The sequence below is a fragment of the Columba livia genome, chromosome 4 (assembly GCF_036013475.1).
Source record: "Columba livia isolate bColLiv1 breed racing homer chromosome 4, bColLiv1.pat.W.v2, whole genome shotgun sequence".
Lineage (NCBI taxonomy): Eukaryota > Metazoa > Chordata > Aves > Columbiformes > Columbidae > Columba > Columba livia.
Window position 1 is genome coordinate 50,808,265 of NC_088605.1, and position 16,086 is coordinate 50,824,350.

A 16,086-nucleotide genomic window follows, 5' to 3' on the forward strand; every position below is an offset into this window, starting at 1 on the left:
CTACTGGGTCCTTTGGTCATAATTGAGTTGTGCTGAAGCATCTGAGAATCTGCACCACTGAGGATGCAGAGGGTAGCACTTCAGAGAAATGTGTTAACAGCCTCTAAAATCATCTTCCAGGGGAGAAAACTGCCTCCTTCCTTACCAACTCCAGTACAGGGACTCATCAGTGAGTCCTTAAACCAACTGAGAACAGGCACAGCCAGAGCTGTTCTGCAGCATTTTATTGTGTTATCTCAAGTGCCTCTGCAATACCCAGTAGAGACACTATTTCTAAATCAAAATTGCTCTAATTCAATTCTTCTCAGACAGGGCACATTTCAAGAACTGCATTAATTACAAACTTTCCCCAACATCTGTACTTAGAGCATACGAGATACTTCTATCACTTGAAATCCCTGAAGCAAGATGTCTGCTTCTAAAAGAGTTGTCCTGACACACAATACTGAGTCCTGAGGCAAAAATTACTTGATGAAATTCAATTACTTCAATACAAGTATTTGAGCAGACAGTGGTTACCCAGGGAATCCTCTTAATGCAGTCCCCAGCCACTCTGCCCAGATCCAACCAGCTAGTGGTTGGTTTCAGATGGTGGCAGGACAGGGGACAGCCCAGGTGCCTTGTGGAGGACGAGATGATGGGGTAAATCCATGGCAGTCCATTCTGTGACTTGGGGCACTCACAGAGAGAAAACAAACCACAATGCCTCTCCCCCAGCCACCCAATTCACCAAGGAGAAAGCCACACTACACTCCTACTGAGGTGCATCTTCAGCTGAGACAATTCTCATTAAGACAGCCTTAATGAGGTGTTCCTTTCAAGCTCTTCTGAATGCACAGCTCCTTCCCTTGGGGTCAAAGATGGATTTCCATACTGGGCACAAAGTCCCTCCAACTTCCTCCCTGCGCACAAGGCAGTTGGTGCTGGGATCATCCCAGTTACCCAGGTCTATCTAGAACTGGCTGCCTCAGCTTTCACCACACTTCAGGGTGCCAGGGGGCTGAAGCAGCAAAGCTTGGAAACCTTTGGAAATCTTCCTCCAGATGCTGTTAATAAAGAGTGTGGTTAGGGACTTTCAGGCATTCTTGAGAAATCCAAAAGAATTAATACATTTTGTGGGAGAAGAAAAAAAAAATCCAAGTGTGGTGCAGGAGCTAGACAAAACCAATGGGGAAGGGTGGCACAGGAACACAGCAGTGGCATCTAAGAGACCTGCACAGATCAGCCAAGCATAAGGTAAACCCACTATTTAAAAAAAAAAAAAAAAAAGGTTCTTTGGGGAAGGAGCCTTTGAGGCTACAACTGTGCCCTTGTATCCAGTTCAGGAGGGGAGGGTCTGGCACAGTGCATCTGAACTTGGCAACGGAAGGACAACTGGCCCAGCTAGAAAAACGAGGAGGCTCTGGCGAGCTACACTCGGGTCTGCTTTTTCAAGCGAGCAAAGTGAACCCTCTTCACAGTCACTTGCAGGAGGCCAGGCAAGTAGCAAAGACCTTTCATCATCTGTTCCTCGGCTCCTCCAGCTCCACCCCACAAGACATTTTCCAGACTTTCCAGTCAGCCCTGAGATGTTGATGGGTTGGGTGCACCGGCTTCATCAGCTTTCTGGCATGATCTGGTTGCATTCCCTCCCACCTTCTGTGAGATAAGAGAGTCGGGAATGTCATTCACACCATGGGTGTTACTGCTCAACTCTGGAAACCAAGGCAAACACCAGGGTGTTCGTTGCCCGTCCCAAGAAAGGCACAAGATGGGAGCAAACCAAATTTTTCCTGGTAAAACATCAACTCTGAAAAGGGCTCCTTTCAGGGTTGTTCTGGGGGACTAATGAAGGAAGCTTTGTCATGGAGGGATCAGAGAAGGGAGCGCTTAGCAGGGAGTTGCACTAACTCAGGTAATTTGGATGCTTCCAATTATCAAAGATGATTCACTTCTGTTCACTTTGCTCCAAGTATTGGGAAAGATTTATGCATTTATCTGCATTGACTCACTGTTTCACAACATGAGCTTAAAGTATCGTTACTACTAAAGATATGGGAAGGCTTGGACATGCAAAACTCTAACAGCAGCCAGGGAAAGATTACAAGAAAGATTTTGGTGAATCCAGACAAATCAAGAAATCTGATAAAAAACTCAATTCTCTCCTCCTTTATTAAAGAGACAGTGTGAAACACCTGAAAATAAAATGCTGATGTTTTGAGATAGCTGTCAAAAAGTTAAGAGAATATTTCTGTCTCTGGACAGAAATATTATTTTTTGCTTTGATTTTTATCACCACAAGCTTGAGTTTTGCTTGGAGAGAGTCAGACTTACAAGGAACATACTGTGCATTACATACTATAGGAAACGTTAGTGAATGGAGTCACTTTAAAGAAGCTTATGGACAATTCTCAGTCTCATACATCCTTGTTATATGGAACACCTGGAGCTAAATCCAGAAAAAGTCAGTGTTTATGGTAGCTGACCTAAAATTACTCACTAAATTTGAGAGAGGGAGGGAGAAGTTAATTCCTGAATCAATGTCAACTCTTAAAAAAAGTCACAGGAATGAAGGAAAGGCAAGACAGTTCTGTGTGTTTGTTATGGTATTCCTCATTAGGTACAATTAACATGCTCTGAAATAATGGCTCTCACTGCTCAACCAGCACCGGTATTTACTGCCACTACTGTCAGAACTGCTCAACACCCATAAAGGAGACCGGGTTTCTAATGCTCTGGCTTCCATTCAAGCATCTAAATTAATAGCCACGTTCACAGGAAATCTGACTGCACTGGACAGTATCTGAAAGACCTTCTTAGCTAAAACAAATGTTTCCCTGTCAAAGGACCCATGTTTTAGAAAAAAAAAAAAAAAAGAACAGAGGAAAGGAAAGGAAAGGAAAGGAAAGGAAAGGAAAGGAAAGGAAAGGAAAGGAAAGGAAAGGAAAGGAAAGGAAAGGAAAGGAAAGGAAAGGAAAGGAAAGGAAAGGAAAGGAAAGGAAAGGAAAGGAAAGGAAAGGAAAGGAAAGGAAAGGAAAGGAAAGGAAAGGAAAGGAAAGGAAAGGAAAGGAAAGGAAAGGAAAGGAAAGGAAAGGAAAGGAAAGGAAAGGAGGAATTAAGTAGGGGAAAAGGGTATAACTTTAGTCAATGATTGTTCCTCAAAGACTTGTCCCCAACCCTTGCCTTCCTCCCACCTCAGCAACACACAATGTCTTCTTGGCCAGGGAGAACATTCCCTCTCCAAGGTCCCATCTCACCAGGTTATGAGCCTGCAATTATTAGCTAAGAGCTGTCAAATGGTAGCACCTAACTTAAGTGCAGCTTATGTAAGATTCTTTATATACAGATATGTACCAGGAGCAGATCTTGGGAAATATGGTACAGTCCCTGATAGGCAAAGAGGGCAAAAAGGAATCAAGTATAGAAAAGAGGACAACTTGACAAAGATCTCCAAGGCCCTCAGTGGAGATCGGAAGAGGTGCTAGTGCTGCCAGATCCCTAAACAGCACCCTGCTGCTCCACAACGATGTTCACCACAGCTCACGTTTTGCTGTGGACAAGTGGCACAACCCTGAATTAAATGCCAGTGGGGAGCAAAGCATTGATTGTCCTATTAACTGAGTATCTGTGCAGGTTGCTAAAGAGTTGGTAAGAGATATGTATCAGACCCTGATGAATGAAACACAAAAAGATACAAGCATGCTTATTGCTGTAAAGAGTTTAACTCTGTAATTATCATCTGTGGGGAAGTGTCTCAAAGAGAAAACCAGAAAGGAAATTGCAATATGTCTATTTATTTCTATAGCTACTGTATGAGCGAGAGCCACTCAGCAGCCTCCGCTATTTGTAGGAGGGTTTCCCAACAAAACATACCAAAGGTGCAGGAAAAGGGCTTGCATGTTGTTTTCTCGATACACAGCAACAGCTTGACAGGCAGAGTGCCCTGCCCTATAAAGGAGGGGGTGTAAAAGCATTGCTTTCCTTTGAGACAGTGGGGCAGAAATCACTAACCAAGGCTCAGAGTAGGGAAAAGGAAGACACACATGATTGACAATAGAGGAAGAAGCTGAAAATATTGTCAGCATGACCTTCAGCACTGCAGAGACAGAGACGCTCTAACAAGCAGAATGGCAAGTGCTTGGTCTGTTGGGTACAATCAGGACTCTCACGCTACCCATTGCCCAGATCCTGCCAACCACAGGGCCTCAGCATATACCAGACATTTGTGCTGTTCACGTTAATGACTCTTATATCAGCACAGTCCCCAATAATGGAAAATCGCATGGTGCGAACTTACCAGTCTCTCAACCCTCTCACTCAGGTCTCTAAACCTTCCTGAGGACTGCCTGGAAAATTCATTACCGTAGTGGATGTTGGTGATTTTTACATCGGCACTGTAATAGAAGAGCTTCTGATCTGAAAGGGAAAGAAAAGGAACAGGGAATACTCACAAAGCAGCAGGATACATGAACTTTAGAGAAACTCTTAGGGTTGACTGAGATGCAGACATCTAGGGAGAAGATGAGTCTTCACCTGTATCCAACCTATTCACAAAGTTCAGACCCCAAGAGTGAGAACTCAGAGAAGTTGAGTGATCTAAGCCAAGTAGTGATGAAAAGCCCAGTTTCCCGAAGAGTTACGTTTGTGGTCAGCAAACAGCATTTGGGGTCACAAGCTGCATCTTGCCAGTCAGCTGCCTTCCTGGCCTCTGCACCCACCCAGCACCAAGTCCTGGCAGGCAGCTGCAGGTGATTGAGCAAGGGAACAGAGAAACACCATGGGCAGAGACAGGTGGAAGGCTCTGTCAGTCATGTAACAGAGACCAGAGGACTTGTGTGTTGACCTCATCACACAAGCAGATGATCAGGAAGATGTGAAAGGAGTGAAAGCAAGTGAAAGGCAACAGAAACCACAGCCCTAAACCAGCCTGCACAGCAAGAAATGTTCCTTAGAGGTCTACAAAGATGCAAAATGAGGGAGGAAAGAAAGCTCTACAGAAGCTGGTGGCTTTTCCCCAAAATAGCTTTAGTTAGACTGATGAAAAGCAAACTCCCAGCATTGTGTGGCACAACAAGCACAAAGGAGGCACACTAAATGCAGAAACAGAACAGTGGCATTATGTAAAACCTACCATATGCCAGGAAATAAACTAGGAGACCAATGGTGATAGCTGCTGCCACTGCTGTTCCAATAACAATTAGAGCAATTTTCCAGGGCTCAAGATGTCTTTCTCTGATTGTTGGCTGTTGAATTCTGGGCAAGAGGGCAGAAAAAAAAAAAAAAAAAAATAATAAGGGATCCGTTTCTATTTAAAACCCCACAAAGAGGAAGCTAAAGTTTCGTCCCTCCACATCAGCTGATTCTTCCTAGCAGTATTGACTTCTCACAAAACACCCTTGAAAATGAAACCATGACTCCATGACTCAAGACTATTTGAAACAGATGTTGGGATATGTTGGAAGTCATGGAACACAGACAGGGTTTGAGGGGTTATGTTTGTTTGTGGATTGGTTTGTTAGCTTTTAATTATTATTAGGGCCAAATTAAATAGGAATCCCAGTAAGCACTTCTCTTATGTGACCCCCGACTGGAAATTTGCAAGAATAAAACATATTTTTCAGCTAGATCAACTTATACAGCAATGTGTGCAGCTTTCAACGGATTAAACAAATCAGTTATCATGGACACCTTTGCTCCCAAAACTGCTTTGTGCAATAAAATTGTTAGGAAGTGTCCTATGCTTTGTATAGTACGTATTTATACATTACCCAAGCTGCTCCATTTCAGCCTGCAAAGCTGGATGAAAAAAGAGAAGCAGATTTCAGAGGGCCATCCTGTTCTTCCTGTTTCACTCAGACTAAACTGAAAAGCAGAAGGCACGCACTGCTCTGAGCAGTATCTGCTGAAGTGATGGAGTGATAGGGAAAGGGCAGGGACACATGAGGAGACCAGAGAACACCAGTAGGAAGCTTTGCCAGACACTTCTCTCTGCCATGCTCTTAATTACGCAGGTGCTAAACCAATTTAACTCAAGGTAGGACAATAGTCAGTAGGTCAGGATTATAGTTAGACAAAAAACTTCCTGAAAAGGTTACTTATAGCAAATCCTGCCTTCGGCTTTGAACATGAAGATAGCGGAAGATCCTTAAAGCAATTTTTCTATGATGTTATCAACCATTACAAAATACAAAACAGGAAGCCTCAAATTTTGGCAACAAGTCCTTCATTCTAGAGCCAGCTACCTCACTCCTGCAAACACACACACGTTCAGGTCAAGGTACATCCTTCCTAGGAACACAGGCTGCAGGGACCCTCTCCCAAGGCTATGAGGGATCTCTGTGGGGTCCCACATTCACAACCAAGTACACAAAGCTGGAACCTATACCTCATGAGCCCTAAGTGTACATACACTAAAGTAAGTTGAAAATAATTGCAAGTTACCACCAATGAGTCAGCAGGCCTACTGTGCACTGCACATGGATATTGAAGTTCTATATTTCATTCTAAAGTAATTTTAAAGCCTTATAATTATAGCCTTACTACTTCAGCTTGGGAGCCAAGTCAGACTAAATATTGTGACATTTGATAGAGTGAAAATGGGAATACTCAGTTTGTCACTCATACCTGTTCTGACTTTCCCTGACCTTTCTAGCCACTGTTCTCTTCATTCTTCCTGTCCTCTAAAACAGCTGTTAAACTCTTATCTCATCTGGTTTGCTTTAAAGCACATCTGTGAATCCATAGGGGGGGAAAAAAAGCTGAAATTAAGCAATGCTTTTCAGAGTTTGGAGATGAGCAGCTCCAAGGTTATTTCTGAGCATACTGTAGGAAAGTTCCCTTAAATCTTTAGCTGGAGAAATGAACAATATGCAGGTATAAATAGTCAGGGCTACCTCATTAAGAAGAGTATTTCTGAACAGCAGCTCTTAGGTGAAACCACTAAGTCAGTGGTAAGTTCAGCTCTCATTTGCCATGCAGTTTTGTTTCTTTTTCTGCCACTCCAGCTAGTTCTCCTTTGCATGACTCATGTGCCTTGCAAATGTTTCTACTAAGTTTGAAGTGAGAACAAGCTAATGAAAAACACCATCACCAACAACAAATTAACTTGACACAACCTACCCACATTCATTGTTGTAGATACTTATTTTAAAAAGCTTTGTCTTAAGCTGTACAGAAGGAAACACACTCAGAAGCTCTTTCAGCTATAATGACCTTGGCAGAGCCCCAAAACAAAATGTTGAGTTTGAGAAGCCTATTTAAAAGGCTGAATGTTAACTCTACACGGCAGCAGGTGAGCCTGAAGAAATAACTGCCTATCATATCAGCAAAATAACTGCTACAGAGCAGCAGTAACATGGCTGGGACACAGTTAAATATAGAGTATCATACACTTGGAAACTTTCTCAGCATTCTTTTGTACATAGTATAATTTTTTTCTAACTCTAATTCTTCATTTTTTCCCTTTCAAGTTCCATGTCATCATTTACCAAACAGAAAACAGTCCATAACAGTCACTCACACATGTAATTTTACTCACATACATGACTTTCAATTAATGAAGCCTGTTTGAGACTATCATTTCAAAGAGGTGCAGAGGGGCCTCAGCATCAGCCTTTAAACTTAGTTTCCTCAGACAATAAGTTGTTTAATAAATTAATCTTAAAAGGTCAATAGATGGGAGACTCTTTTGGGACTTGGGATGTCTTTTTTTTCCCTCCTGAATAATCTTTCCTATTTGCTTTTACATAACAACATACAATGTTTTTTAATGTTTACACTCCGTTCCTAACCTGATTTGAAAACAAAAAGTGTTTTTGAGTAAAATGTCGTTGCTTAGGCTGTACCATTGGGATACTTCTCCATGTGAACAGAGGTGTGGACTGAGCTCACCAGGAGGATTTCAAATCCAGGCTTTCAGAGATATCTGCGTGAAACAAAAGCAATTTCTGGGCTGATACTTTTCCATTTCCATTAACTCTGAGCTGTATTCCTGCTTTGCTCTGTCTCCTGGTGTTCATGCCTCAAAAACGAATTATTCCATCTGACAGCAGGTCCCATTGTGTGTAATGTTGGACAGTACTTACAGCGGCTCAATACACACATGAGATATAACTAGCCCAAAACTGAAGCTTCAGTCCACATGATAATCCATCAGAGGTAAGAGAGGCATGCTCAGACAATTTTCCTCCATAGTTTTAAAATACATGCAGTACTTCTCTCTTATTAGGTGCTTTGAGAGAAAAAAAAAAAAAAAAATCACTGTACGAGCCTTAGCAATAATTGTAGTGTATAAATACACACATAATAGGACAGTGATGGTGGTTTAGTTGTTTACTGAAATAAATCTGTCTATTGGTACATGAAATGTCACATTAAAACAACCATATATATTTAACATCACTCCTGAGGAGTTCTGCAAGTCTGATGCAACAGCCAAGCCCTTCTCCCTTCATGATGGTTTGTGTGCATCTCCAACAGACAGTATCCACTGAAAATCTGGCCCAAAGCATCCAGCTTTTCCTGTAGTTTGGAAGCTTATGTTCTTGGCTGAATAATAGGTTTTTCTGTATTTTATACTTTATATATTATAAACAACCGCTCAGCTGGGTAAATAGTGCTGGGTAAACAGTTCTGTGACCTAGCAATGTATTTTCACTGAACATAGAAGGACAGATTTCATAATGGGAGAAATGCTGGTGAAATCAGAAAACATTCCTTAGAGAAGAGGTTCAGCAGAGACTGAAACCCTGGTCATGTCTCTGATTGCAGAGACACTTGGTAATTCCCACATCCAGTTGTCAACGAAATCTGTACCCATGTTATCACCTAATCTGTCCACTGACCATATGAAATTTTCCAGTTGTCTTGTACCAGAATCATGTCAAACTGAACAAACCCAAGATTTGTGTTGGCTCAACATAATTCAGAACGAAAATCTCTGTCTAACCAGAAATACAGAAATGGAAGGAGTATGTGATGGAAGCAGAATGACTTGACTTCAGATGGTTACAATGATGCAAAATGCCTGATCATAGAACTGTCTGTGAAAAAAAAATAATTATATGAGGCACTTCTACAACATGTTCTAACAGGAGCAGCAGAGGCCAGAAAAGCTGCTGGGCTTACACTGGGGCTTGCTCAGTTAATGATGACTACTGGATTTTAAGGCTCAGGAGGACATCCTTTCTTATTCTGTTTTTCTGTTCAAAATGGCCAGAAACAGAGTGAATATGGCAAGGAAACACAAATTATACCCATTCCACACCAGTCAAACCAGGTCTGGTGACAATTCTATCAGTAGACTCCCCTGAAACAGAGTCTAGACTAGGACAACCTGAGCAGAAGAGGTTTCAGTTTGGTACCATGACTGTCTCCTACAATAATCAAGTTAACTCCCACTAATGGCGATGGGACACAAGTGTCCTCACACCAGGGCTGGTATTCGTTTCCTGCTACACTTCAGCACTCTAATTTACACTAATTTTGCCCATCTACCCAATGACAAATTGGTGCAAGCAGCACCGCATTGCCATCTACATATTCACTTTTCCAGTACTGTATAAACACCAGCTGCTCCGCACCTTGCCCTGCCAGGGACAAGCTCTTCACAAGGCAGCTGCAGGCTGGACACTGTGGTTGCTCCCCAGGATTGCAGGACACAGAAGAGGAGGGACAAGACCTGCAAGGCTGTCCACTCCACCCAGCTTTCCTTGGCAGCTCTGCTTCCTGAAGGATTTTATGGAGTACACGTTCCAACTCAGCTTGAAATGTTGTGAAAGAAGGCATCTTGGAACTGGATAAAGCTAATTCTGAATAACTGTTCTCATAAAAGACTAAAGAACAGCATGATATTCTCAAACAGCAAGGCTTACAGCTCCATGCTCAGATCTACGCCCCTGCCCAGCAAAACATGCTGGACATTTAACAGGCTACACAGAGTCTTTGATTAAGACCCGTCAGTCTCCATCCCTACTTAGATGTGTAAATATTTAATTATCCGAAACAGATTTCCCCCAACATACTTGAGATTTTTACACTAATCTAAACAACTATTCAAACAAATAAATCCTTTCCTAACTAGGAGGAAACCAAACTGGATTTAGATGTTGTTTAACTTCCCCCTAGCATGCTGTTATTAAAATTTATACCAGTGTTGACATCAACAAGACATAGCAACTAGATTTACATCTGCCTCTAAAAAGGAATGGCTTTTTGACTCTGCTAAGTAGAGAACTCTTACATAAACTGGTACTCACAACTGATGGGTATTTCTTCCTTACCTGACAGAGCAGTGTAGCTCTGAAGGTAAGGACACTGCTCAGAGTCCAGGATCTTGGGGTACTGAGCAGGGTACCACTAAGGACCACAGAGTCAAAAGCTGAACTCAGTCTCCTGGCAAAGTCAACCATTGTATTGACTAAAATGTTATTGTCCTTACAAAAAATAGAGAAGCACTTAAGTGGGGATAAAGAATATATTTGCCAATTCAGAAACAATGTTTCTATTTCAGCATCTAAGAAATTATTTTTAAAAAATTAAAAATACCGACGATAGAAAAATTAGTATCTTGCAACCACGCAAAGTTGTTTGCACAAAGCAAGGGCAGTGAAAATACAAATAGTGTAGTGTTTATCAATCACATGCAAAAAAAAAGCAGCCATCCAGCTAAACCACTGGGATGTTAAAATCAACAAAAACACACACACAAAACATTTTAGATTATTTTGGATTTTGTTTCTGAGGTTATACTTTTGTGCTTCATCAATTGCCAGAGCAACAAACACCAAACTCAAGGGAGTCTGAGCATCTCCTGCTGCCACATGAACTCAGGAGCCAGAGTGTTAAGCAGAAACAACCAATTCCAGGAGATTCACTGAGGTTTATGACCAGATCCCTGCTCTGACCCAAGAGAGCACAGCAGAGCATTGCAGCCAGAGAACTCACTTTTGTAAAAATACTCTAAACTTGCCAGCACTGTCTTCAGTATTAAGTTAGAGTAAAGCACAGCGAAGGATGTCCAGCATCTCTGACTGCACAAAACACTTTCAGACACAAAATACCTCGTCATTGCTCTGCAAAAAATGTGGCTTCTTCCATAAAAGGGTCAAGCTGGAATGACGAACACCTATAGAACTCTGCTTATGTAGTTGTGCTGCTGTCACCGATTTAACTGGAACATTTGCAGAGTACGGGAAAAATAATATTGCAACTAGACCTGACCAAAACCCACCATTTTCCAAAAACATGTTATTAAAATTTGATTTTGACACAAAAGAGCTTCTAGATTCTGCACTGCTGCAATAAAATCCTGTTTGAGGCAGGACAAAACAATCACAGGGAGGAAATGTGGCAAGCTAAGCCATCACGTTGTCTTTCTGAACAGAAACCAAATCTTTGTGGTCCTGCCCATGCCAGGGAAGGATTTATTTCCCTCTGCATTTATCACTCCAGCCATATATTAGGATGAAAGGAGCAGAGATAGAGCAACGAGGTCCAAGATTTCTCTTCAGGATTTATATATGTCCTTGAAGCCCTAAAGCTCTCCTGCAGGCAATATTTTTTACCACCGCTACACCTCCAAATCAGATTTGCCAAGTTAAAACACGTCACCTACTTTTGAAGGTCCCATGGTAAGTCTCGGTAGGTCTGGTAGCCTCTCTGACTGCCAACCAAGGCTCGACTAAAGTCTGGACTGCGGAGCAAATGCTGCTGGAAAACGCAGGAGTCACATTGACTGGTGTGATGGGAAGGGAAAGGTGCTGAATGAAGATCCTTCATTGAGGCACAGCTGGCGCAACACCCAGAGCACCCTGTGGGTTATTGCAAAATGAGGGAGCGAACTTCAGAATAAAAACAAACTGAGGTAAGCATGGAGTCGATATGCAGACTGCAACCTTCAGATCAGCTCCGCATCAAAGAGCTCCCCAGGCAGAGATGGACAGAGCAGATAAACCAGCCCAGGCAAGACAACTTGTTCTTCACCTCAGCAGAACAGGAAGGGCGTTAAATTTCCCTTTTCCAGCACTCCCTTTCTGTCCAACTCATGTCCCTACAGCAGGCCTTCTCCTGAGCAGCAGCACCTTCTACTGTATGTTCACTGTAAAACCCACCCCAGAGAGGCACTGCACTGTCCCCAACACTGTCACTCTTCTCCCGAGACAGCCAACGCAAAGGCCGAACACAAAACCCAGTACAGATATAAATGGCTCAGTCAGCTAAGTCCAACCTCCCTCGATGCTCACTCCTCCACAGCTGTCGTGTACTCCCTTGGCATCAGGGACATGACAACTGTAAGTATCCAGCCCCCTAATTACACGTTAGTCATTTAATGGCTGGCATAACCCCGCCTGTGGAAAATGCTTACTCTGTGAAAAGGGCCACCAGTCTTCCCAGAATTCCCTTCTCGCATCATCAACATGATTCCTTAGAGTCAGCTGGAACTGGGAAAAATGAATATTCTCTAGTGAGAAATTCTGCATTTGCATCTAAAACTCCAAACCAAAACCAAAAGTTACCAGAAACCAAACTCGTTTCCAGCCTTTGATGTGCTGGGATTTGTGCCAAAAAGTTTGAAGCATTTGATTTTTCAATGAAGTACTGAGGCTTCACAGTCATTTTTATGGGAACACTCTTCACTGTGAGAACATTATCTTACAGAAAGAACTTCAGTAGCAGAGGGTAGAAGGGAAACAGTCAGAGGAAATTTTCACCTAATCATATGTAGTCCATTTCCATCTTTCCCCAGAGATGTCCATTCACAGGCACTTCAATGTAATTATAGTAGCAAGTGTCTGGATAGCCAGTCTTTATAACAGTGGGGAAAGCTGAGCACTGTTGCATGGCATCTCCTGTTTTTCCAACGCTGATTTCTTCCTTTCCCTTGATCTAATAAATGGCGCTTTTTTTGACTTCTCCTAGCTCCCTGAAGAACATTGTTGCAGTTACCTACTTTACATGGGGCTTTACTGACTGAAAACATAGTCACCTGTCAAGTACTAATATTCTCCCTGGGCCCTTCCTTTCCCTTCCCCACCAGCCCCATTATTTTCTTTTTCAAGATTAGCAAAACTCAAAAGAGTTCGTGCTTAAAAGAAATCTCTGCTCTACCCAGTATCATATGGATACCCACAGAAACTTCAGCACTCAGAGTGCTGGAGATCAATGATAAACTGATTCAATCTAGGAGTCATAAGAATATCTTAGAATTCTTTGGTTTAATGATCTTTTTTCTCTTTTAATATTGTGATCACCAAACCTGTCACGCTTACAAAACACACTCCAAGAACAGAAAAAGTTTAATTAAGTTTGGATGCAATGCAAAAAAGCAGGTAGCAATTTTTGTTGTCAGGCTGAGGCTGTGCGCAGTGAGCTGTTCACAGAGATAAAAGTTAGCAGAATTGTTAATGAGTTACTAACATTAATTTTTTCATTAGTATTTAGAGATCACTAATCAGGTGCTCTGAGTACCCAGGCCGAGCACATCAGGAAAAGGTGACCCTTGAAGTAATGATGCACAGAATTTTCCCTGATGTGCACAGAAGTTGTAGGGCCACCTCTACTCTCCTGAGTCTGGTAAAAAACAAATACCAGAGTTGGGTTTTAGCAAACAGTTGGAGTCTGAGGCAAAGGTTTCCTGAAATCTTGGTCTACACAATGAGTTTGAAGAGTTGCGGAGAAGAAGACTATTCTTTAGAAGAACATCAAGTTGCAAAGGGTGTCAGGAAGTAGCACTGGTGGAAGAGTCTTGGACAACAGATAAATGAATTTCAGGTAACATATCACTAGGACAGACCTTCCTGTTGTTACTCCTAAGCATGGGCAAGAGAGAACATTATTTCCTTACAATCAACAATTTTGTTGCAACCTGCCTAGTAAAAATTGTTTTCAAATTAGCCATTAAAATGAACTGTCCTGGAAAACAGTGGAAAACAAAGAAATGCACTCAGCTGTGTCAGATTATGGAAAAATCAATTTACACACATCTGTCCCCCAGGAACAATGGTACAGACAGGCCAAGAAAATACATTCATTAAGGAACAATTTTCTTCATAATAAATTAGCAAGTTGCAAAGTGCTTGATATTATGAGGTCATTCAGTAAGCAGAGGCAGTTAGTAATATTTTTTGGTTAATAGCAGGGAAGCAGTACAGAAACCATCTATCAAAGCATGAAATCTAAGAATGTGGGTGCACAGGATTTTGTGAATGAAAGTGTAAAAATATGTTAATGACCATTGTCTGTGTTCAACGCTGCCAAGTCAGCCTAGCTGGTCAGACAGACTGCTCACCAAAGAATGGTAATAACAGGCTACCTTGATCTATGTTTGCATACTTACATAGGCAGCCTGGCTGTAGAGGTGAAGAACGCCTTTGGAGAAGACCACTGACCAGCCCTAGAGCAAGAACGTCTTCAGAATTTACAAGCAAAGATGTTTTACATAATTGTCTACCAGTTACTCAACCCGGGCCATGAATTTTAGACGAAAGACAGCGGTCAGTCACTACTTTTAAACTGAGAAGTGAGTTCTTCCCAGTGATATATAACAGAATTGACAGAAATGCTGTTTAAATGGCATGGCCTTGGACAACCTGAATTAACCTAATTAAGACCTGCTTCAAGCAGGGGGTTGGAGAAGATGACCTCCAGACATTCCTTCCATTCTAAATTACTCTGTGATTCTGTGAGCACCTGATAAGACCAAGCACCTGTGCTTTCTGCCACAGTCGTTTTCTGCCCCACTTTTTTCTGTAGCAGCATGCAAGATCCTAAATGGGATTCTTGTCAGCAATCACCTGATTTACCATACACTGCATTAGCCTTTGAGGCTTCATAGACTAAACTAGACAAAACGAAAATCAGACCCAAGACCACTATCCTGCAGCAGTTTCAACTCCGGCTGTCCTTCCAGCCACAGTTCAGGGGCCCAATCACCATGACCGAAAAACACAGCATGCTTCAGGGCTGCTCAGTACCAAATGAGGGTCTTACTTGGTTTGCTGCCTCCCTGTGTGACCTCCTGGCAGCACTCACTCCCTGGTAACCTGTTCAGAATGGATTGTTTTCCATTCCATGCCCTGCTATTTTCATTGCTTACTCAATCAGTGGCAACAGTGCCAGACAAGTTGGGGACAACCGTGCTGCATACTGCATCTAGGAGTCAAGCATGAAGATGACCTGGCATCAGCCTTCTTTAGGGTGTCTGACAGAGCATTTCTCTGTCACTGGAACAGCTGAGGGGCAGTCAGCTCATCTGAGATAGTACCCACCACTTGGCCATGGTTGCTCCCCCAAAGCTGCCAGGCGCTTTGGGATAACAGAATCACAGAGCAGCTGAATGATCCCAGTAACAGGTCCCTTTGGTATGCAGGTCACCTCTGCTGGCCTGGAGAACAGTGCCAGACTGTCTGGGTCACAACTCCAAAGACTGTGGGTGAACCCAAGAGTTTGGGCAAGGTCAGAGATGTGTGACAATTGCAGGCAGCTGACTGTCTGTACTGACTTTAAAAGAACAATCTGTGGTTAAAACAGGCTCTGGACACTTGGCTGATACTCAGTCCTTCTTCCAGGATTGTACTGCCCAGTGGCACAACTGGGAGATAGAAAGCACAGGAGCTGAGGCAACAAACATCACATGGCAAGCACAACCTTTCAGGTTCACTGGAAGGAAAAAGGAATTCATTAGTTAATCTGGTGAATCAGAGACACGCCATGCATTCCTTGGACCTATCAAAGCTTGCATAAAAGAAAATAAATGCATTTTTTAATAATAAGTTCCCAAAAGACTTCTCTCTGTCTTTATGGCAACAGCCTATTTGCACCACTGGCAATAAATGGCAGCATGCGATCATCAAAGAGCATTCAAAGTAGTGTCATTTAAGAATGGGTTCAATTACCAAGAAAACTTTACCCCAAGATAAAGCAGATTAACTGCAGTCTGTAGTATTTGCTTCTGAAATATTCTAACCAGATGAGTTTTTAAAGGTTCCTTTGAGGCAATAACGGATTAAAGACCTTAAACAAGCTGAAATATTGACAGCTGTGTTTTATAGAAGGATCCAGGTTGAGCCACACATACAGGAGCAGATGAGAGATGTTCTTCACTTCAAA

The 16,086-nt window shown here is 42.4% G+C and overlaps 1 protein-coding gene across 2 annotated transcripts in view; it reads right to left on the reverse strand.

The window, feature by feature from the left end:
• The window catches only part of LOC102090975 (transmembrane protease serine 11E), a 43,452-nt gene extending 31,554 nt beyond the window's left edge, over window positions 1-11,898 (reverse strand). For both annotated transcript variants that reach the window (XM_065061637.1, XM_065061638.1), the window contains exons 1-3: window positions 11,594-11,898; window positions 5,111-5,232; window positions 4,277-4,395 (exon numbers count right to left, since the gene is read on the reverse strand). In XM_065061637.1, the coding sequence (XP_064917709.1) occupies window positions 4,277-4,395; window positions 5,111-5,232; window positions 11,594-11,757 (405 nt within the window). In that variant the 5' untranslated portion in view covers window positions 11,758-11,898. The remainder of the gene's footprint in view (window positions 1-4,276; window positions 4,396-5,110; window positions 5,233-11,593) is intronic.
• Between the last annotated feature and the right edge of the window lie 4,188 nt (window positions 11,899-16,086).